Source organism: Ranitomeya imitator, chromosome 7, assembly GCF_032444005.1.
Source record: "Ranitomeya imitator isolate aRanImi1 chromosome 7, aRanImi1.pri, whole genome shotgun sequence".
Classification (NCBI taxonomy): Eukaryota; Metazoa; Chordata; class Amphibia; order Anura; family Dendrobatidae; genus Ranitomeya; species Ranitomeya imitator.
The window spans coordinates 211,031,557-211,054,620 of NC_091288.1; the positions used below are offsets into that span (position 1 = coordinate 211,031,557).

Below are 23,064 nucleotides of genomic sequence, written 5' to 3' on the forward strand. Positions count from 1 at the left end.
AGGAGCAGTATTATAGTAGTTATATTCTTGTACATAGGAGCAGTATTATAGTAGTTATATTCTTGTACATAGGGAGCAGTATTATAGTAGTTATATTCTTGTACATAGGAGCAGTATTATAGTAGTTATATTCTTGTACATAGGGGCAGTATTATAGTAGTTATATTCTTGTACATAGGAGCAGAATTATAGTAGTTATATTCTTGTACATAGGGAGCAGTATTATAGCAGTTATATTCTTGTACATAGGAGCAGTATTATAGTAGTTATATTCTTGTACATAGGGAGCAGTATTATAGTAGTTATATTCTTGTACATAGGGGGCAGTATTATAGTAGTTATATTCTTGTACATAGGGGCAGTATTATAGTAGTTATATTCTTGTACATAGGAGCAGTATTATAGTAGTTATATTCTTGTACATAGGAGCAGTATTATAGTAGTTATATTCTTGTACATAGGGGCAGTATTATAGTAGTTATATTCTTGTACATAGGGGCAGTATTATAGTAGTTATATTCTTGTACATTGGGGCAGTATTATAGTAGTTATATTCTTGTACATTGGGGCAGTATTATAGTAGTTATATTCTTGTACATAGGGGCAGTATTATAGTAGTTATATTCTTGTACATAGGAGCAGTATTATAGTAGTTATATTCTTGTACATAGGGGCAGTATTATAGTAGTTATATTCTTGTACATAGGGGCAGTATTATAGTAGTTATATTCTTGTACATAGGAGCAGTATTATAGTAGTTATATTCTTGTACATAGGGAGCAGTATTATAGTAGTTATATTCTTGTACATAGGGGCAGTATTATAGTAGTTATATTCTTGTACATAGGAGCAGTATTATAGTAGTTATATTCTTGTACATAGGGGCAGTATTATAGTAGTTATATTCTTGTACATAGGGGCAGTATTATAGTAGTTATATTCTTGTACATAGGAGCAGTATTATAGTAGTTATATTCTTGTACATAGGGGCAGTACTATAGTAGTTATATTCTTGTACATAGGAGCAGTATTATAGTAGTTATATTCTTGTACATAGGGGCAGTATTATAGTAGTTATATTCTTGTACATAGGGGCAGTATTATAGTAGTTATATTCTTGTACATAGGAGCAGTATTATAGTAGTTATATTCTTGTACATAGGAGCAGTATTATAGTAGTTATATTCTTGTACATAGGGAGCAGTATTATAGTAGTTATATTCTTGTACATAGGGGACAGTATTATAGTAGTTATATTCTTGTACATAGGGGGCAGTATTATAGTAGTTATATTCTTGTACATAGGAGCAGTATTATAGTAGTTATATTCTTGTACATAGGGGCAGTATTATAGTAGTTATATTCTTGTACATAGGAGCAGTATTATAGTAGTTATATTCTTGTACATAGGGGCAGTACTATAGTAGTTATATTCTTGTACATAGGAGCAGTATTATAGTAGTTATATTCTTGTACATAGGGGCAGTATTATAGTAGTTATATTTTTGTACATAGGGGCAGTATTATAGTAGTTATATTCTTGTACATAGGAGCAGTATTATAGTAGTTGTATTCTTGTACATAGGAGCAGTATTATAGTAGTTATATTCTTGTACATAGGAGCAGTATTATAGTAGTTATATTCTTGTACATAGGAACAGTATTATAGTAGTTATATTCTTGTACATAGGGGACAGTATTATAGTAGTTATATTCTTGTACATAGGGGGCAGTATTATAGTAGTTATATTCTTGTACATAGGGGGCAGTATTACAAATCTCTTAGAATATATTCTGTACATTTTCCTCTTTCGTGCCCCTTGTACCTCTTTGGCAGTGAAGGATGTAGATCATCTCTGTATTTTTGTTCTACTTTTAGCTTCCTGAATGTAATGTATCACAGTGACAGCATGCTTATTCCACTTGGCGAGTGTCCAGTGCCAGTTACATAACACGGTTGGTGTCCCGTCCAATATTTCGGTAATTCCCTTTGCATTATTTCCAGGGATGCCTTTTATTTTAGGAGTTTTTGGGTCCCGTCAAGCTGTGATATTCAGATAACCGGTGATTTGGTGGAGATTACTCATTATTACTTTGGCATGCAGGAATATTTTGCACGGTCTTTGTTTTCTGTTCCATTGGAAATACATTGTTCTGCATGGAAGCTGTGAACAGAAAACTATTCTAATTAGTTTTAATTGCACTAAAGCAATTAAAGCGCTAACAAATACTCGCAGGACCCCTGAGCGTGCTCGAGAAATATATATATTCGCTCATCACTACTTATATACCTTGTAACAAAACGGAAGTGAAATGTTTAAGGCTTTGTGTCGCCATTCTGGAAGAGATGCTGGTATTTGTAGTCGTTTATGGTTTTGTATATATTTTTTTTGTTTATTTTGTGACTAAGAAGCCCGGCTCACCCCTGCATCCTCCCCGATACGTGCAGCATCGGTCGCTGGTTTTATAAAGTTCCTCACTCTGTAATTCTGAAGTTGGAGTTCCTGCGTCTTGCCGTCTCCGTCGAATTCGTCGTTGTTTCCTTTCCTTCTTGCTAATTTTCCTTTGTGGATTAGTATGAAAATTAAAAAATCAATGCGCTCAGGCCATCTCCATAGAGGTGCCGGCCCCCGCTGTGTCAAATATGTAATTAGGTTAAATGGGCATTTAATTACAGCCAATGCTGGCCGCGGCGTTTCTGGGCAGATGCCGGCTGTTTGCTCTGTCATACGTGGCTCCGCTGCCGTATCTGACCCTCGCGGAAATACTCCGTGCAGAGCATTGTGTGTGCCAGGCGGAGCGGTGCCAAGAAGCAGATGGTGCTGAACACAGCTGAATGTACCGCTCCCAAGAGTACGGTACGCGCTGAAATGATCCGTGGCAGGAACTGAAGAGCTTATACTCTACACAGGGGGCCCCCAAGGAACCTGCAGAATTTGGGATCTTCTTGAAATTTACATTCCGTTGTTTTAATAGCTGCTCCATAATGCATTAACATTTCTACTGAACTCTGAGCTGAAATCTCCAAAAAGCAGAATAGTGAGTGCAGCTCTGGGGTATAATACAGGATGTAACTCAGGATCAGTAATGTAATGTATGTACACAGTGACTGCACCAGCAGAATAGTGAGTGCAGCTCTGGGGTATAATACAGGACGTAACTCAGGATCAGTAATGTATGTACACAGTGACTGCACCAGCAGAATAGTGAGTGCAGCTCTGGAGTATAATACAGAATGTAACTCAGGATCAGTACAGGATCAGTAATGTATGTACACAGTGACTGCACCAGCAGAATAGTGAGTGCAGCTTTGGGGTATAATACAGGATATATCTCAGGATCAGTAATGTATGTACACAGTGACTGCACCAGCAGAATAGTGAGTGCAGCTCTGGAGTATAATACAGGAGGTAACTCAGGATCAGTAATGTAATGTATGTACACAGTGACTGCACCAGCAGAATAGTGAGTGCAGCTCTGGGGTATAATACAGGATGTAACTCAGGATCAGTAATGTAATGTATGTACACAGTGACTGCATCAGCAGAATAGTGAGTGCAGCTCTGGGGTATAATACAGGGTGTAACTCAGGATCAGTAATGTAATGTATGTACACAGTGACTGCACCAGCAGAATAGTGAGTGCAGCTCTGGGGTATAATACAGAGTGTAACTCAGGATCAGTACAGGATCAGTAATGTATGTACACAGTGACTGCACCAGCAGAATAGTGAGTGCAGCTCTGGAGTATAATACAGGAGGTAACTCAGGATCAGTAATGTAATGTATGTACACAGTGACTGCACCAGCAGAATAGTGAGTGCAGCTCTGGGGTATAATACAGGATGTAACTCAGGATCAGTAATGTAATGTATGTACACAGTGACTGCATCAGCAGAATAGTGAGTGCAGCTCTGGGGTATAATACAGGGTGTAACTCAGGATCAGTAATGTAATGTATGTACACAGTGACTGCACCAGCAGAATAGTGAGTGCAGCTCTGGGGTATAATACAGGATGTAACTCAGGATCAGTAATGTAATGTATGTACACAGTGACTGCACCAGCAGAATAGTGAGTGCAGCTCTGGGGTATAATACAGAATGTAACTCAGGATCAGTAATGTAATGTATGTACACAGTGACTGCACCAGCAGAATAGTGAGTGCAGCTCTGGAGTATAATACAGGATGTAACTCAGGATCAGTAATGTATGTACACAGTGACTGCACCAGCAGAATAGTGAGTGCAGCTCTGGGGTATAATACAGGAGGTAACTCAGGATCAGTAATGTATGTACACAGTGACTGCACCAGCAGAATAGTGAGTGCAGCTCTGGGGTATAATACAGAATGTAACTCAGGATCAGTACAGGATCAGTAATGTATGTACACAGTGACTGCACCAGCAGAATAGTGAGTGCAGCTCTGGGGTATAATACAGAATGTAACTCAGGATCAGTACAGGATCAGTAATGTATGTACACAGTGACTGCACCAGCAGAATAGTGAGTGCAGCTCTGGGGTATAATACAGGATGTAACTCAGGATCAGTAATGTAATGTATGTACACAGTGACTGCATCAGCAGAATAGTGAGTGCAGCTCTGGAATATAATACAGAATGTAACTCAGGATCAGTAATGTAATGTATGTACACAGTGACTGCACCAGCAGAATAGTGAGTGCAGCTCTGGGGTATAATACAGGCTGTAACTCAGGATCAGTAATGTAATGTATGTACACAGTGACTGCACCAGCAGAATAGTGAGTGCAGCTCTGGGGTATAATACAGGATATAACTCAGGATCAGTAATGTAATGTATGTACACAGTGACTGCACCAGCAGAATAGTGAGTGCAGCTCTGGGGTATAATACAGGAGGTATCTCAGGATCAGTAATGTAATGTATGTACACAGTGACTGCACTAGCAGAATAGTGAGTGCAGCTCTGGGGTATAATACAGGAGGTAACTCAGGATCAGTAATGTAATGTAGGTACACAGTGACTGCACCAGCAGAATAGTGAGTGCAGCTCTGGGGTATAATACAGGATGTAGCTCAGGATCAGTAATGTAATGTATGTACACAGTGACTGCACCAGCAGAATAGTGAGTGCAGCTCTGGGGTATAATACAGGAGGTATCTCAGGATCAGTAATGTAATGTATGTACACAGTGACTGCACTAGCAGAATAGTGAGTGCAGCTCTGGGGTATAATACAGGAGGTAACTCAGGATCAGTAATGTAATGTAGGTACACAGTGACTGCACCAGCAGAATAGTGAGTGCAGCTCTGGGGTATAATACAGGATGTAACTCAGGATCAGTAATGTAATGTATGTACACAGTGACTGCACCAGCAGAATAGTGAGTGCAGCTCTGGGGTATAATACGGGCTGTAACTCAGGATCAGTAATGTAATGTATGTACACAGTGACTGCACCAGCAGAATAGTGAGTGCAGCTCTGGGGTATAATACAGGATATAACTCAGGATCAGTAATGTAATGTATGTACACAGTGACTGCACCAGCAGAATAGTGAGTGCAGCTCTGGGGTATAATACAGGATGTAACTCAGGATCAGTAATGTATGTACACAGTGACTGCACCAGCAGAATAGTGAGTGCAGCTCTGGGGTATATGCAGGATGTAACTGAGGATCAGTAATGTAATGTATGTACACAGTGACTGCACCAGCAGAATAGTGAGTGCAGCTCTGGGGTATAATACAGGATGTACCGTAACTCAGGATCACTAATATAATGTATGTACACAGTGACTGCACCAGCAGAATAGTGAGTACAGCTCTGGAGTATAATACAGGATGTAACTCAGGATCAGTAATGTAATGTAATGTATGTACACAGTGACTGCACCAGCAGAATAGTGAGTGCAGCTCTGGGGTATGATACAGGATGTAACTCCGGATCAGTAATGTAATGTATGTACACAGTGACTGCACCAGCAGAATAGTGAGTGCAGCTCTGGAGGATAATACACGATGTAACTCAGGATCAGTAATATATTGTATGTACACAGTGACTGCACCAGCAGAATAGAGAGTGCAGCTCTGGAGTATAATACAGGAGGTAACTCAGGATCAGTAATGTAATGTATGTACACAGTGACTGCACCAGCAGAATAGAGAGTGCAGCTCTGGAGGATGTAACTCAGGATCAGTAATGTAGTGTATGTACACTGTGACTGCACTAGCAGAATAGTGAGTGCAGCTCTGGAGTATAATACAGGATGTAACTCAGGATCAGTAATGTAATGTATGTACACAGTGACTGCACCAGCAGAATAGTGAGTGCAGCTCTGGGGTATAATACAGGAGGTAACTCAGGATCAGTAATGTAATGTATGTACACAGTGACTGCACCAGCAGAATAGTGAGTGCAGCTCTGGAGTATAATACAGGATGTAACTCAGGATCAGTAATGTAATGTATGTACACAGTGACTGCACCAGCAGAATAGTGAGTGCAGCTCTGGGGTATAATACAAGATGTAACTCAGGATCAGTAATGTATGTACACAGTGACTGCACCAGCAGAATAGTGAGTGCAGCTCTGGGGTATATGCAGGATGTAACTGAGGATCAGTAATGTAATGTATGTACACAGTGACTGCACCAGCAGAATAGTGAGTGCAGCTCTGGGGTATAATACAGGCTGTAACTCAGGATCAGTAATGTAATGTATGTACACAGTGACTGCACCAGCAGAATAGTGAGTGCAGCTCTGGGGTATAATACAGGATATAACTCAGGATCAGTAATGTAATGTATGTACACAGTGACTGCACCAGCAGAATAGTGAGTGCAGCTCTGGGGTATAATACAGGAGGTAACTCAGGATCAGTAATGTAATGTATGTACACAGTGACTGCACCAGCAGAATAGTGAGTGCAGCTCTGGGGTATAATACAGGATGTACCGTAACTCAGGATCACTAATGTAATGTATGTACACAGTGACTGCACCAGCAGAATAGTGAGTACAGCTCTGGAGTATAATACAGGATGTAACTCAGGATCAGTAATGTAATGTAATGTATGTACACAGTGACTGCACCAGCAGAATAGTGAGTGCAGCTCTGGGGTATGATACAGGATGTAACTCCGGATCAGTAATGTAATGTATGTACACAGTGACTGCACCAGCAGAATAGTGAGTGCAGCTCTGGAGGATAATACACGATTTAACTCAGGATCAGTAATATATTGTATGTACACAGTGACTGCACCAGCAAAATAGTGAGTGCAGCTCTGGAGTATAATACAGGAGGTAACTCAGGATCAGTAATGTAATGTATGTACACAGTGACTGCACCAGCAGAATAGAGAGTGCAGCTCTGGAGGATGTAACTCAGGATCAGTAATGTAGTGTATGTACACGGTGACTGCTCTAGCAGAATAGTGAGTGCAGCTCTGGAGTATAATACAGGATGTAACTCAGGATCAGCAATGTAATGTATGTACACAGTGACTGCACCAGCAGAATAGTGAGTGCAGCTCTGGGGTATAATACAGGAGGTAACTCAGGATCAGTAATGTAATGTATGTACACAGTGACTGCACCAGCAGAATAGTGAGTGCAGCTCTGGAGTATAATACAGGATGTAACTCAGGATCAGTAATGTAATGTATGTACACAGTGACTGCACCAGCAGAATAGTGAGTGCAGCTCTGGGGTATAATACAAGATGTAACTCAGGATCAGTAATGTATGTACACAGTGACTGCACCAGCAGAATAGTGAGTGCAGCTCTGGGGTATATGCAGGATGTAACTGAGGATCAGTAATGTAATGTATGTACACAGTGACTGCACCAGCAGAATAGTGAGTGCAGCTCTGGGGTATAATACAGGCTGTAACTCAGGATCAGTAATGTAATGTATGTACACAGTGACTGCACCAGCAGAATAGTGAGTGCAGCTCTGGGGTATAATACAGGATATAACTCAGGATCAGTAATGTAATGTATGTACACAGTGACTGTACCAGCAGAATAGTGAGTGCAGCTCTGGGGTATAATACAGGAGGTAACTCAGGATCAGTAATGTAATGTATGTACACAGTGACTGCACCAGCAGAATAGTGAGTGCAGCTCTGGGGTATAATACAGGATGTACCGTAACTCAGGATCACTAATGTAATGTATGTACACAGTGACTGCACCAGCAGAATAGTGAGTACAGCTCTGGAGTATAATACAGGATGTAACTCTGGATCAGTAATGTAATGTAATGTATGTACACAGTGACTGCACCAGCAGAATAGTGAGTGCAGCTCTGGGGTATGATACAGGATGTAACTCAGGATCAGTAATGTAATGTATGTACACAGTGACTGCACCAGCAGAATAGTGAGTGCAGCTCTGGAGGATAATACACGATGTAACTCAGGATCAGTAATATATTGTATGTACACAGTGACTGCACCAGCAAAATAGTGAGTGCAGCTCTGGAGTATAATACAGGAGGTAACTCAGGATCAGTAATGTAATGTATGTACACAGTGACTGCACCAGCAGAATAGAGAGTGCAGCTCTGGAGGATGTAACTCAGGATCAGTAATGTAGTGTATGTACACAGTGACTGCACTAGCAGAATAGTGAGTGCAGCTCTGGAGTATAATACAGGATGTAACTCAGGATCAGTAATGTAATGTATGTACACAGTGACTGCACCAGCAGAATAGTGAGTGCAGCTCTGGAGTATAATACAGGAGGTAACTCAGGATCAGTAATGTAATGTATGTACACAGTGACTGCACCAGCAGAATAGTGAGTGCAGCTCTGGAGTATAATACAGGATGTAACTCATGATCAGTAATGTAATGTATGTACACCGTGACTGCACCAGCAGAATAGTGAGTGCAGCTCTGGGGTATAATACAGGATGTAGCTCAGGATCAGTAATGTAATGTATGTACACAGTGACTGCACCAGCAGAATAGTGAGTGCAGCTCTGGGGTATAATACAGGATGTAACTCAGGATCAGTAATGTAATGTACACAGTGACTGCACCAGCAGAATAGTGAGTGCAGCTCTGGAGGATAATACAGGATGTAACTCAGGATCAGTAATGTAATGTACGTACACAGTGACTGCACCAGCAGAATAGCGAGTGCAGCTCTGGGGTATAATACAGGAGGTAACTCAGGATCAGTAATGTAATGTATGTACACATTGACTGCACCAGCAGAATAGTGAGTGCAGCTCTGGGGTATAATACAGGATGTAACTCAGGATCAGTAATGTAATGTATGTACACAGTGACTGCACCAGCAGAATAGTGAGTGCAGCTCTGGGGTATAATACAGGAGGAACTCAGGATCAGTAATGTAATGTATGTACACAGTGACTGCACCAGCAGAATAGTGAGTGCAGCTCTGGGGTGTAATACAGGATGTAACTCAGGATCAGTAATGTAATGTATGTACACAGTGACTGCACCAGCAGAATAGTGAGTGCAGTTCTGGAGTATAATACAGGATGTAGCTCAGGATCAGTAATGTAATGTATGTACACAGTGACTGCACCAGCAGAATAGTGAGTGCAGCTCTGGAGTATAATACAGGATGTAACTCAGGATCAGTAATGTAATGTATGTACACAGTGACTGCACCAGCAGAATAGAGAGTGCAGCTCTGGAGGATGTAACTCAGGATCAGTAATGTAGTGTATGTACACAGTGACTGCACTAGCAGAATAGTGAGTGCAGCTCTGGAGTATAATACAGGAGGTAACTCAGGATCAGTAATGTAATGTATGTACACAGTGACTGCACCAGCAGAATAGTGAGTGCAGCTCTGGAGTATAATACAGGATGTAACTCAGGATCAGTAATGTAATGTATGTACACAGTGACTGCACCAGCAGAATAGTGAGTGCAGCTCTGGAGTATAATACAGGATGTAACTCATGATCAGTAATGTAATGTATGTACACCGTGACTGCACCAGCAGAATAGTGAGTGCAGCTCTGGGGTATAATACAGGATGTAGCTCAGGATCAGTAATGTAATGTATGTACACAGTGACTGCACCAGCAGAATAGTGAGTGCAGCTCTGGGGTATAATACAGGATGTAACTCAGGATCAGTAATGTAATGTACACAGTGACTGCACCAGCAGAATAGTGAGTGCAGCTCTGGAGGATAATACAGGATGTAACTCAGGATCAGTAATGTAATGTACGTACACAGTGACTGCACCAGCAGAATAGCGAGTGCAGCTCTGGGGTATAATACAGGAGGTAACTCAGGATCAGTAATGTAATGTATGTACACATTGACTGCACCAGCAGAATAGTGAGTGCAGCTCTGGGGTATAATACAGGATGTAACTCAGGATCAGTAATGTAATGTATGTACACAGTGACTGCACCAGCAGAATAGTGAGTGCAGCTCTGGGGTATAATACAGGAGGAACTCAGGATCAGTAATGTAATGTATGTACACAGTGACTGCACCAGCAGAATAGTGAGTGCAGCTCTGGGGTGTAATACAGGATGTAACTCAGGATCAGTAATGTAATGTATGTACACAGTGACTGCACCAGCAGAATAGTGAGTGCAGTTCTGGAGTATAATACAGGATGTAGCTCAGGATCAGTAATGTAATGTATGTACACAGTGACTGCACCAGCAGAATAGTGAGTGCAGCTCTGGAGTATAATACAGGATGTAACTCAGGATCAGTAATGTAATGTATGTACACAGTGACTGCACCAGCAGAATAGAGAGTGCAGCTCTGGAGGATGTAACTCAGGATCAGTAATGTAGTGTATGTACACAGTGACTGCACTAGCAGAATAGTGAGTGCAGCTCTGGAGTATAATACAGGAGGTAACTCAGGATCAGTAATGTAATGTATGTACACAGTGACTGCACCAGCAGAATAGTGAGTGCAGCTCTGGAGTATAATACAGGATGTAACTCAGGATCAGTAATGTAATGTATGTACACAGTGACTGCACCAGCAGAATAGTGAGTGCAGCTCTGGGGTATAATACAGGATGTAACTCAGGATCAGTAATGTAATGTATGTACACAGTGACTGCACCAGCAGAATAGTGAGTGCAGCTCTGGAGTATAATACAGGATGTAACTCAGGATCAGTAATGTAATGTACACAGTGACTGCACCAGCAGAATAGTGAGTGCAGCTCTGGGGTATAATACAGGAGATAACTCAGGATCAGTAATGTAATGTATGTACACAGTGACTGCACCAGCAGAATTGTGAGTGCAGCTCTGGGGTATATGCAGGATGTAACTGAGGATCAGTAATGTAATGTATGTACACAGTGACTGCACCAGCAGAATAGTGAGTGCAGCTCTGGGGTATAATACAGGATGTACCGTAACTCAGGATCACTAATGTAATGTATGTACACAGTGACTGCACCAGCAGAATAGTGAGTACAGCTCTGGAGTATAATACAGGATGTAACTCAGGATCAGTAATGTAATGTATGTACACAGTGACTGCACCAGCAGAATAGTGAGTGCAGCTCTGGGGTATGATACAGGATGTAACTCAGGATCAGTAATGTAATGTATGTACACAGTGACTGCACCAGCAGAATAGTGAGTGCAGCTCTGGGGTATGATACAGGATGTAACTCAGGATCAGTAATGTAATGTATGTACACAGTGACTGCACCAGCAGAATAGTGAGTGCAGCTCTGGAGGATAATACACGATGTAACTCAGGATCAGTAATATATTGTATGCACACAGTGACTGCACCAGCAAAATAGTGAGTGCAGCTCTGGAGTATAATACAGGAGGTAACTCAGGATCAGTAATGTAATGTATGTACACAGTGACTGCACCAGCAGAATAGAGAGTGCAGCTCTGGAGGATGTAACTCAGGATCAGTAATGTAATGTATGTACACAGTGACTGCACTAGCAGAATAGTGAGTGCAGCTCTGGAGTATAATACAGGATGTAACTCAGGATCAGTAATGTATGTACACAGTGACTGCACCAGCAGAATAGTGAGTGCAGCTCTGGAGTATAATACAGGAGGTAACTCAGGATCAGTAATGTAATGTATGTACACAGTGACTGCACCAGCAGAATAGTGAGTGCAGCTCTGGAGTATAATACAGGATGTAACTCAGGATCAGTAATGTAATGTATGTACACAGTGACTGCACCAGCAGAATAGTGAGTGCAGCTCTGGGGTATAATACAGGATGTAACTCAGGATCAGTAATGTAATGTATGTACACAGTGACTGCACCAGCAGAACAGTGAGTGCAGCTCTGGAGCATAATACAGGAGGTAACTCAGGATCAGTACAGGATCTGCAGTATTAATATGTCCCCCGTTTGTGTTGTTCCCGTGTAGTGTAGGTTCTGGGGTGGGCTTCTCCTGGGCAGTAGGTCCTTATTGTTCTCGCTGTGTAGTCCTTTCTCTTGCTCCGCTGTTATTATCGCTGAGTCTGATCTGTCCCACCGAGTTTGTTTTTCGGCCTTTCGCTGTTGCTGCCAGCAGTGAGAATTTTTATACGCCTATGTAAAAAGAAAAAAGGAAATGCATAAAAAAAGTTTAGGGTTCTGTCACCATATTTTTGAGACCCCTAATGTTTTCACTTTTCAATGTATGGAATTACGGGGAGAAGGCTTTTTTTCATCTATTTCCTCTGTATTTGTGGTGTTTTCAAGTTTGTTTGTTTTTTCTCATTAGTTTATGGTTTGATTAACTTATTAACTTATATTTTGATATTTACAGACACGGCGATGGCACATAACTCGTATATTTGTTTTTGGGAGGGAATAAAAGGAGTTCTAAAAAGTAAATCAATAAAAATGTGAATATTTTAATGACTATTTTTTTTTTATTAGTGCCTTTGATTTTCAGCCTGTTAAGAGTTGTAGTTTTCTGGCAGGACGTCGGGTTTGCAGCATATTGGGGAGTTATATTCTTAAGAAGATTCCTCGTTTTGTAGCTCTAAAAAGTTGTGCGTCATTGGAACGTTATTTTATCCTCCGGACAGATAAGATTAGGGAGTTTTATATATTTGTGGACAGTAATGTCTATTGTGAAGTGTCGCATATCAGACGGCCCTTGTTATGTAACGCCGAGGCCCGAACCGTAACACAAGACCCAACATCAAAGAGCCCAGATCCTATCGGGTGGAGCGAGACACCCAAAGAATCACACACCGAATATAACGCCGCACTGGAGAACCACATACTGGAAGAACGGCGTCCGACCTGACGGGTGTCATGTAACGACCGGTCAGTATGTGCCGTCTGTGTGTATGCTGGAGGTCATACACCATGGGGGTGAGGGGCCGGAGGTTATACACCTGGGAGGGGGGTATTAGCTGGAGGTCATGTGTCAGCGAGGGGCTCGTAGTTATACACCAGGGGGTGAGGGGTGGGAGATTATACATCGGGGAAGGCTAGGAGCAAGAGGTTAGGAGGGGCCTAACCAGGAGCCAAAGGTCATACGCCAGGGTGGCGGAGGGCCGGAGACCATACGCCAGGGTGGCGGAGGGCCGGAGACCATACGCCAGGGTGGCGGAGGGCCGGAGACCATACGCCAGGGTGGCGGAGGGCCGGAGACCATACGCCAGGGTGGCGGAGGGCCGGAGACCATACGCCAGGGTGGCGGAGGGCCGGAGACCATACGCCAGGGAGGTTTTGGGTTGGAGGTCATACACCGGATGGGGGAAGTGAGGGACTGGAGGTCACACACTGGGTGGAAGTTCTAGGGGCCAGAGATCATACATCGGGTGGGGGTGCAAGGGGCCAGTGGTCACAGGCATGGTGGGGGGCAATTCTCTGAAGGTTATACACGGTGGTGTGGGGGGGGTGGGAGTTCTAGTCTAAAGACCAGAAATCGGGTGGTGGGGCAAGGGGCTGGAGGTTATACATTGGGCGGTGGATAAGGGGTCGGAGCTCATACGCTGGGGTGGTGGCGCAAGGAGTCGGAGGTCTTATACCGGGGGTGGAGGGCGGAGGTGAGGCCCTGGAGATTATTCATGGAATGCGAGCACCCGTAGGTTATTCACCAGTGGGCGAAAGTCCGGAGGCTACAGACCTAAAATCCAGCTACATCTTCTGCTGCTTTCCATTGTGGAGTTTGTTAAAAAAAAGCATAATCTTATTATAAAGACACACCCCTGCTTAAATCAGGCAGGGGCGTGTGTTGTGCAACAGTTACAGTTCTTCCAAGCAGAGGCTGAATTGAGATTGCAGCTCAGAATGTGACTGGAGCATTAGACGTGGTGAAGAAATGCCTTAGTGACTGATAAATCCCTGCTGGTGCGTGTAAGGGAGCCGGACCTTTGGGTGTTTTATACGCCGCTGCTCCCAGCATAACTTTCCGCCTTGTAAATAGAAGGCATAATGTGTGAGCTGCAGGAGGAGTTTAATAGTAACCTGGCAGCGTGAATTGTCTCTCGGTTCACATGGCGGCCCCCTGCCTGCTGATCACCTGCGCATCCCCCCCACACACACACAGCAGATGGCCCCTCCAGAGTTGACACCGGCCCTCTGTATGTGAGGGGTTCCTTCATGCAGAAAGCAAACAGCTCAGGTTATGACAAAGTGCAGTAATGTGTCCGATAAGAGACCCTCGAGATGTGTTATGTCTGCAGAGATGAGAGCGTGGCGCAGAGATGAGAGCGTGGAGCGGAGATGAGAGCGTGGCGGCGCAGAGATGAGAGCGTGGCGGCGCAGAGATGAGAGCGTGGCGGCGCAGAGATGAGAGCGTGGCGGCGCAGAGATGAGAGCGTGGCGGCGCAGAGATGAGAGCGTGGCGGCGCAGAGATGAGAGCGTGGCGGCGCAGAGATGAGAGCGTGGCGGCGCAGAGATGAGAGCGTGGCGGCGCAGAGATGAGAGCGTGGCGGCGCAGAGATGAGAGCGTGGCGGCGCAGAGATGAGAGCGTGGCGGCGCAGAGATGAGAGCGTGGCGGCGCAGAGATGAGAGCGTGGCGGCGCAGAGATGAGAGCGTGGCGGCGCAGAGATGAGAGCGTGGCGGCGCAGAGATGAGAGCGTGGCGGCGCAGAGATGAGAGCGTGGCGGCGCAGAGATGAGAGCGTGGCGGCGCAGAGATGAGAGCGTGGCGGCGCAGAGATGAGAGCGTGGCGGCGCAGAGATGAGAGCGTGGCGGCGCAGAGATGAGAGCGTGGCGGCGCAGAGATGAGAGCGTGGCGGCGCAGAGATGAGAGCGTGGCGGCGTAGAGATCAGAGCGTGGTGCAGAGATCAGAGCGTGGCGCAGAGCGTGGCGGCGTAGAGATCAGAGCGTGGCGGCGTAGAGATCAGAGCGTGGCGGCGTAGAGATCAGAGTGTGGCGCAGAGGGTGGTGGCGCAGAGATCAGCGTGGTGCAGAGTGTGGTCCAGAGTGGCGGCGCAGAGCGTGGCGGCACAGAGATCAGAGCGTGGCGGCGCAGAGCGTGGTCCAGAGCGTGGCGCAGAGATCAGCGTGGCGCAGAGCGTGGCGGTGCAGAGATCAGAGCGTGGCGGTGCAGAGATCAGAGCGTGGTGCAGAGTGTGGTGGCGCAGAGATCAGAGCGTGGCGCAGAGTGTGGTGGCGCAGAGATCAGCGTGGCGCAGAGCGTGGCGGTGCAGAGATCAGAGCGTGGCGGTGCAGAGATCAGAGCGTGGCGGTGCAGAGATCAGAGCGTGGCGGCGTAGAGATCAGAGCGTGGTGCAGAGTGTGGTGGCGCAGAGATCAGATTGTGGCACAGAGTGTGGCGGTGCAGAGATCAGGGCGTGGCAGCGCAGAGCGTGGCAGCGCAGAGATCAGAGCGTGGCGGCGCAGAGATCGGAGCGTGGTGCAGAGATCAGAGTGTGGCGCAGAGATCAGAGCGTGGCGCAGTGTGTGGTGGCGCAGAGATCAGAGCGTGGCGCAGTGTGTGGTGGCGCAGAGATCAGAGCGTGGCGCAGAGCAGCGCTCCCGTAACCCCTTTAGTCTTAATAAAAGTTGGCAGTGTAAAAATTGCAAGCTTTTTGGAGACGGCTGGTTCCGGATGGATGCCCTGTAGATTATGCCAACTTGTTCTTGCCCCACAGCCCTATGATGTTTTCCTTGCCAGTTATAGTTTACATACCAGTTAGTATTTCTGAAAATCTGGTTGACAACTGTTGTGGACAATTATTCGGCTGCCTGCATTGGTTGTCAACTTGGAAGATGACCAAAACGTTTTCTACCCAGTGTCCACGTCCATATTACCCTGGCTTCTCGGGTCACATGAGGCCTAATGTTTTGTTTGCCGACTTTGCAGATCCGCAATGTACACAACCATTATGTGTGATCGGAAACTCGCGGCTCCTAATGTGCGGGTGGAAGAGTCCTCACTCCGGCTCGGTCTTCCTTTGCAGTGGTCATCACTTACATGGGGTCTAATAAGGTTGTGAGCATTTTATTTTAGAAGACAAGCTGAAATGTTTATTTTCTGCAACACTTAACCCTTTCTCAACATAGTAGTTCTATGTCAGGGCCCATCATCTTCTACCAATACTCTAATACAACAGTACATATAATACAAGCGATCATATGATGGCTTCATACTCCCCTAAGGATACTATAAAATAAATTTAAAAATGAAGATTTTTTTTTTAAAGATATTAAATATATAAAAATTAGAATTTCCAAAAAAATTGAAAAAAAATATTAGCATGTGGTATCGCTGCTTCAGGAAAAGTCCAGTCTACGAAAGTATTAAATAAAAAAATAAATAAAATCATATTGTCAGAATTGCTATTTTTGTGTCACTGGAACTTCATCCCACACGCCTCACCCTCTAAAAAATGCAATAAAGTACGTTATATGGTAAAATGAATGGTGTTATCAGAACCACAACTCGTCTTGCAAAATATGAGTTCTTAAACAGCGATAGTGAAAAAAGTTACTCTTGGAAGAAGGGGAGGAAAAAAGCGCAAAAATTAAACTTTAAGAACAGATGTTTTTCGTCATAAAATCACTTTGACTTATGGATAAAGAGATGAACAATCTTTAGATAAAAATCAGGATCTCGTTGACCTCGGGAGGACGGACATCTGGAAATGGTCCAACACTGAGATTCATGTAAGAATTCCTGGTCGTGTAAAGATTAGATGGCCTCTCTATTGTGGAAGTTCAGAGAGAAGCCTGGAGCTCGGGATCAACCCAAAATGTAATTTATCTGGAAACGCAATAGCTCAGATTGTTGTTTTTTCTCTACATTCCGTACTCGGAGTAAAGTTTAGATTGTACTTGCTGGAAAATGCCTGTAACATAGAGTGCTGGCTGCTCGTGGGAGGGCATGGGCGGAGCTTTTACTATGCAGGGGCGGGGCTTTTACTATGCAGGGGTGGGGCTTACAACTTCTAACTCTTAATTTTTTAGCCGTTGTGAGGTGCCACCACACTTATGTCCACCATGTACGTCATCTTTAACAATAGACACAAATTCCTGCCAGGTTTCCTGTGTGCCTTCCGCTAGCTGGGGTAATAGTCAGTGTTTGGGGGGAATTCTCATCGTCTGTTCTCTGACAAGTGTCTCTGATTATTTTTGCAGCTTCACAGAAGCTATTTCCAGCCAGCCGCACTCGTGGTTTCTGAAGAGGCCAGAATTCTATTATCTTGGAGTGGCGCTGGTGGCGTGCGGCTTTGCTCTCGTTATCACCAGCTTCCTGGCGCTGGGATTTGTTGGAACCTATCTCGGTAATTTTTCTCCATTTCTGAAATCTGCTTTTGTGTATGACCGATTTGTAGCTGGCATTGACGGCTGCCCGGCGGAGGAAGCCCCATGTGGTGTCAGTGCAGACGTATATCGCTGCCGGCTCCAGACAGCACATTCTGTAAGTGGTGGATTGGGGGCTCTGACAGAAAAGGAATTATTTCAGCTATTCTGGTTCTTGCGAAATTATTTGAAGGAAAATATTAAAGTCTCATACTCCGGTATTCTCACTTTGTGTGTTAGTTATGCCCGTCGGTTCAATGTCAGTGTAAACTTCTGCAAACTCTTGTGGAAAAAGTGGACTATAAAAAATCTCTGGCCGTTTTGAGTTTACAGCTCCTATGCAAACTATGTGATTCCATGTGTACGGGCTTTTAACAAACCATTTGAACTTCTTAGCTGCATACATTTATTTATGGGTTATTCACCCTCCAAAAAATTCACTGTTAATGGGTGGGTGTTCGGGATTCTCTGGCATTCCCATAGTTGGTGAATAGTGCGGAAGTTCAGCATACATTTCCCCCCCATGCGCCATTCAAGACTGGGCTGCAGAGGTCTATTCTCGGGGGTCCCATAGCCCCTATTTCGATATATCAGATATCCTGGAGACAGTTGCTTAGTGCTGTTCATGGGATAACAACTGTAAGAAGTATCTGTAACGTGATGCTTCACAGCAGGGAAGCACTTCTGTAGCTGAGAACATATCCGATAAATCCTGGTAGACAATCAATTCTGCAGCTGTGAACGTATCTGATACATCCTGGTAGAGAATCACTTCTGCAGCCAAGAACGTATCCGATACATCTTGGTAGAGAATCACTTCTGCAGCTGAGAACGTATCCAATACATCCTGGTAGAGAATCAATTCTGCAGCTGTGAATGTACCCGATACATTCAGGTAGAGAATCACTTCTGCAGCCAAGAACGTATCCAATACATCCTGGTAGAGAAGCACTTCTGTAGCTCAGAACATATCCAATAAATCCTGGTAGAGAATCAATTCTGCAGCTCAGATCGTATCCAATAAATCCTGGTACAGAATCAATTCTGCAGCTGTGAACGTATCCGGTACATCCTGGTAGAGAATCTCTTCGGTAGCTGAGATCAGTAAAGGAAAAGCTGTAAAGCGGCAATGTTTGCATAATTCAGCACACGTTTTCCCCCCCATGCTCCATTCAAGCCTGGGCTGCAGAGGTCTGTTCTTGTGGGTTCCATAGCCCCCATTTCTATATATCAGATATCCTGGGGGCACAGTTGCTTGATGCCATATCCGATGCATCCTTATAGAGAATCACTTCTGCAGCTGAGAACGTATCCCATACATCCTGGCAGAGAAGCACTTCTGCAGCTGAGAACGTATCCCATACATCCTGGTAGAGAATCACTTCTGCAGCTGAGAACGTATCCCATACATCCTGGTAGAGAATCACTTCTGCAGCTGAGAACGTATCCCATACATCCTGGGAGAGCAGCACGTCTGCAGCTGAGAACGTATCCCGTGCATCCTGGTAGAGAAGCTCTTCTGCAGCTGAGAACGTATCCGATGCATCCTTGTAGAGAAGTACTTCTGCAGCTGAGAACGTATCCCATACATCCTGGTAGAGAATCACTTCTGCTGCTGAGAACGTATCTGATACATCCTGGAAGAGCAGCACTTCTGCAGCTGTGAACGTATCCAATACATCCTGGTAGAGAATCATTTCTGCAGCTGAGAACGTATCCGATACATCCTGGTAGAGAATCATTTCTGCAGCTGAGAACGTATCCGATACATCCTGGTAGAGAATCATTTCTGCAGCTGAGAATGTATCCTGCATACCATACATCCTGGTAGAGAATCACTTCTGCAGCTGAGAACGTATCCCATACATCCTGGCAGAGAAGCACTTCTGCAGCTGAGAACGTATCCCATACATCCTGGCAGAGAAGCACTTCTGCAGCTGAGAACGTATCCCATACATCCTGGTAGAGAATCACTTCTGCAGCTGTGAACGTATCCAATACATCCTGGTAGAGAATCATTTCTGCAGCTGAGAATGTATCCTGCATCCCATACATCCTGGCAGAGAAGCACTTCTGCAGCTGAGAACGTATCCCATACATCCTGGTAGAGAATCACTTCTGCAGCTGTGAACGTATCCAATACATCCTGGTAGAGAATCATTTCTGCAGCTGAGAATGTATCCTGCATCCCATACATCCTGGCAGAGAAGCACTTCTGCAGCTGAGAACGTATCCCATACATCCTGGCAGAGAATCACTTCTGCAGCTGTGAACGTATCTGATACATCCTGGTAGAGAATCATTTCTGCAGCTGAGAACGTATCCCATACATCCTGGCAGAGAAGCACTTCTGCAGCTGAGAACGTATCCCATACATCCTGGTAGAGAATCATTTCTGCAGCTGAGAACGTATCCGATACATCCTGGCAGAGAATCACTTCTGCAGCTGAGAATGTATCCGATATAATCCTGGTAGAGAATTACTTCTGCAGCTGAGAACGTATCCCATACATCCTGGTAGAGAATCACTTCTGCAGCTGAGAACGTATCCAATACATCCTGGCAGAGAAGCACTTCTGCAGCTGAGAATGTATCCGATATAATCCTGGTAGAGAATCACTTCTGCAGCTGAGAACGTATCCCATACATCCTGGCAGAGAAGCACTTCTGCAGCTGAGAACGTATCCCATACATCCTGGTAGAGAATCACTTCTGCAGCTGTGAACGTATCCAATACAACCTGGTAGAGAATCATTTCTGCAGCTGAGAATGTATCCGATATAATCCTGGTAGAGAATCACTTCTGCAGCTGAGAACGTATCTCATACATCCTGGCAGAGAAGCAATTCTGCAGCTGAGAACGTATCCCATACATCCTGGTAGAGAATCACTTCTGCAGCTGAGAACGTATCCGATACATCCTGGCAGAGAAGCACTTCTGCAGCTGAGAACGTATCCCATACATCCTGGTAGAGAATCATTTCTGCAGCTGAGAACGTATCCCATACATCCTGGCAGAGAAGCACTTCTGCAGCTGAGAACGTATCCCATACATCCTGGCAGAGAAGCACTTCTGCAGCTGAGAACGTATCCCATACATCCTGGTAGAGAATCACTTCTGCAGCTGTGAACGTATCCAATACAACCTGGTAGAGAATCATTTCTGCAGCTGAGAATGTATCCGATATAATCCTGGTAGAGAATCACTTCTGCAGCTGTGAACGTATCCAATACAACCTGGTAGAGAATCATTTCTGCAGCTGAGAATGTATCCGATATAATCCTGGTAGAGAATCACTTCTGCAGCTGAGAACGGATCTCATACATCCTGGCAGAGAAGCACTTCTGCAGCTGAGAACGTATCCCATACATCCTGGTAGAGAATCACTTCTGCAGCTGAGAACGTATCCGATACATCCTGGTAGAGAATCACTTCTGCAGCTGAGAACGTATCCAATACATCCTGGTAGAGAATCATTTCTGCAGCTGAGAATGTATCCGATATAATCCTGGTAGAGAATCACTTCTGCAGCTGAGAACGGATCTCATACATCCTGGCAGAGAAGCACTTCTGCAGCTGAGAACGTATCCCATACATCCTGGTAGAGAATCACTTCTGCAGCTGAGAACGTATCCGATACATCCTGGTAGAGAATCACTTCTGCAGCTGAGAATGTATCCGATATAATCCTGGTAGAGAATCACTTCTGCAGCTGAGAACGTATCCCATACATCCTGGTAGAGAATCACTTCTGCAGCTGAGAACGTATCCAATACATCCTGGCAGAGAAGCACTTCTGCAGCTGAGAATGTATCCGATATAATCCTGGTAGAGAATCACTTCTGCAGCTGAGAACGTATCCCATACATCCTGGCAGAGAAGCACTTCTGCAGCTGAGAACGTATCCCATACATCCTGGTAGAGAATCACTTCTGCAGCTGTGAACGTATCCAATACAACCTGGTAGAGAATCATTTCTGCAGCTGAGAATGTATCCGATATAATCCTGGTAGAGAATCACTTCTGCAGCTGAGAACGTATCTCATACATCCTGGCAGAGAAGCACTTCTGCAGCTGAGAACGTATCCCATACATCCTGGTAGAGAATCACTTCTGCAGCTGAGAACGTATCCGATACATCCTGGTAGAGAATAATTTCTGCAGCTGAGAACGTATCTGATACATCCTGGCAGAGATGAGAACATACAGTAAAGGAAATATGTATTTGATCCTTTGCTGATTTTGTAAGTTTGCCCCCTGACAAAGACATGAACAGTCTATAATTTTAAGGGTAGGTTATTTTTCAACATTGAAAGATAGAATATCAAAAATAAAATCCAGAAAATCACACTGTGTAAATTATATAAATTTATTTACATTTTGCAGTGAGAAATAAGTAAGAACCTGTCACCCCCCCAGGTGTTAGAAAGTAAAAGAGCCACCTTGTTCAGAAGTAATGCTGCATTCTGACAAGGTGGCTCTTTTAGTTATTGGTGCTGTAAATGCCGAAATAATGCGTTTGTAATTTCTCCAAAATACCTGTCTTCAGTCCTGGAGGCAGGTCTTTCCCCCCCTGCTGCACATGCCACACAGCCGTCACTCAACTGTCTTCTCGGCGCCGGGCACTGCCTCCTCAGCGCTGTTTTCAAATCATCCGGCGCCTGCGCTCTTTTGTCCTGCCTGGGGCAGGCGCAGTGAGTGCTGCCCGTCTGACCTCATATGCAGTCTCGCTGACTGTGCCTGTGCGGCCGCCCTGCTTGTGAATCCCAGCCCCTCAGTGTCTTATGATTTATTCACATTGCGGGGCTGGGATTCACAAGCAGGGCGGCCGCACAGGCGCAGTCTGCGAGATTGTATATGTGGTCAAACGGGCAGCACTCACTGCGCCTGCCCCAGGCAGGACAAAAGAGCGCAGGCGCCGGATGATTTGAAAACAGCGCTGAGGAGGCAGCGCCCGGCGCCGAGAAGACAGTTGAGTGACGGCTGTGTGGCGTGTGCAGCAGGGGGGGAAAGACCTGCCTCCAGGACTGTCAGAATGCAGCATTACTGCTGCACAAGGTGGCTCTTTTAGTTTCTAACGCCTGGGGGGGGGGGGGGGTGACAGGTTCCCTTTAAGAGCTCTGGCTCGTACCCTACAGACCAGTTAGACGCTCCTAATCAACTCTTTACATGCATTAAAAACACGTGTCTTACATAGATGCTGCCTATGACCCAAAGAACACCATCCCCACTGTCAAGCATGGAGGTGGAAACTTTATGTTTTGGGGGTGTTTGTCTGCTAAGGGAACAGGACTACTTCACCGCATCAGTGAGAGAATGGATGGAGCCATGTGCCGTAAAATCCTGAGTGACAACCTCCTTCCCTCC

The 23,064-nt window shown here is 44.8% G+C and overlaps 1 protein-coding gene across 4 annotated transcripts in view; it reads left to right on the plus strand.

The window, feature by feature from the left end:
• Positions 1 to 23,064, plus strand: part of PEMT (phosphatidylethanolamine N-methyltransferase) — a 91,751-nt gene that overhangs the window by 22,929 nt on the left and 45,758 nt on the right. For all 4 annotated transcript variants that reach the window (XM_069734694.1, XM_069734695.1, XM_069734693.1 and 1 more), the window contains exon 4: positions 17,532 to 17,677. In XM_069734694.1, the coding sequence (XP_069590795.1) occupies positions 17,532 to 17,677 (146 nt within the window). The remainder of the gene's footprint in view (positions 1 to 17,531; positions 17,678 to 23,064) is intronic.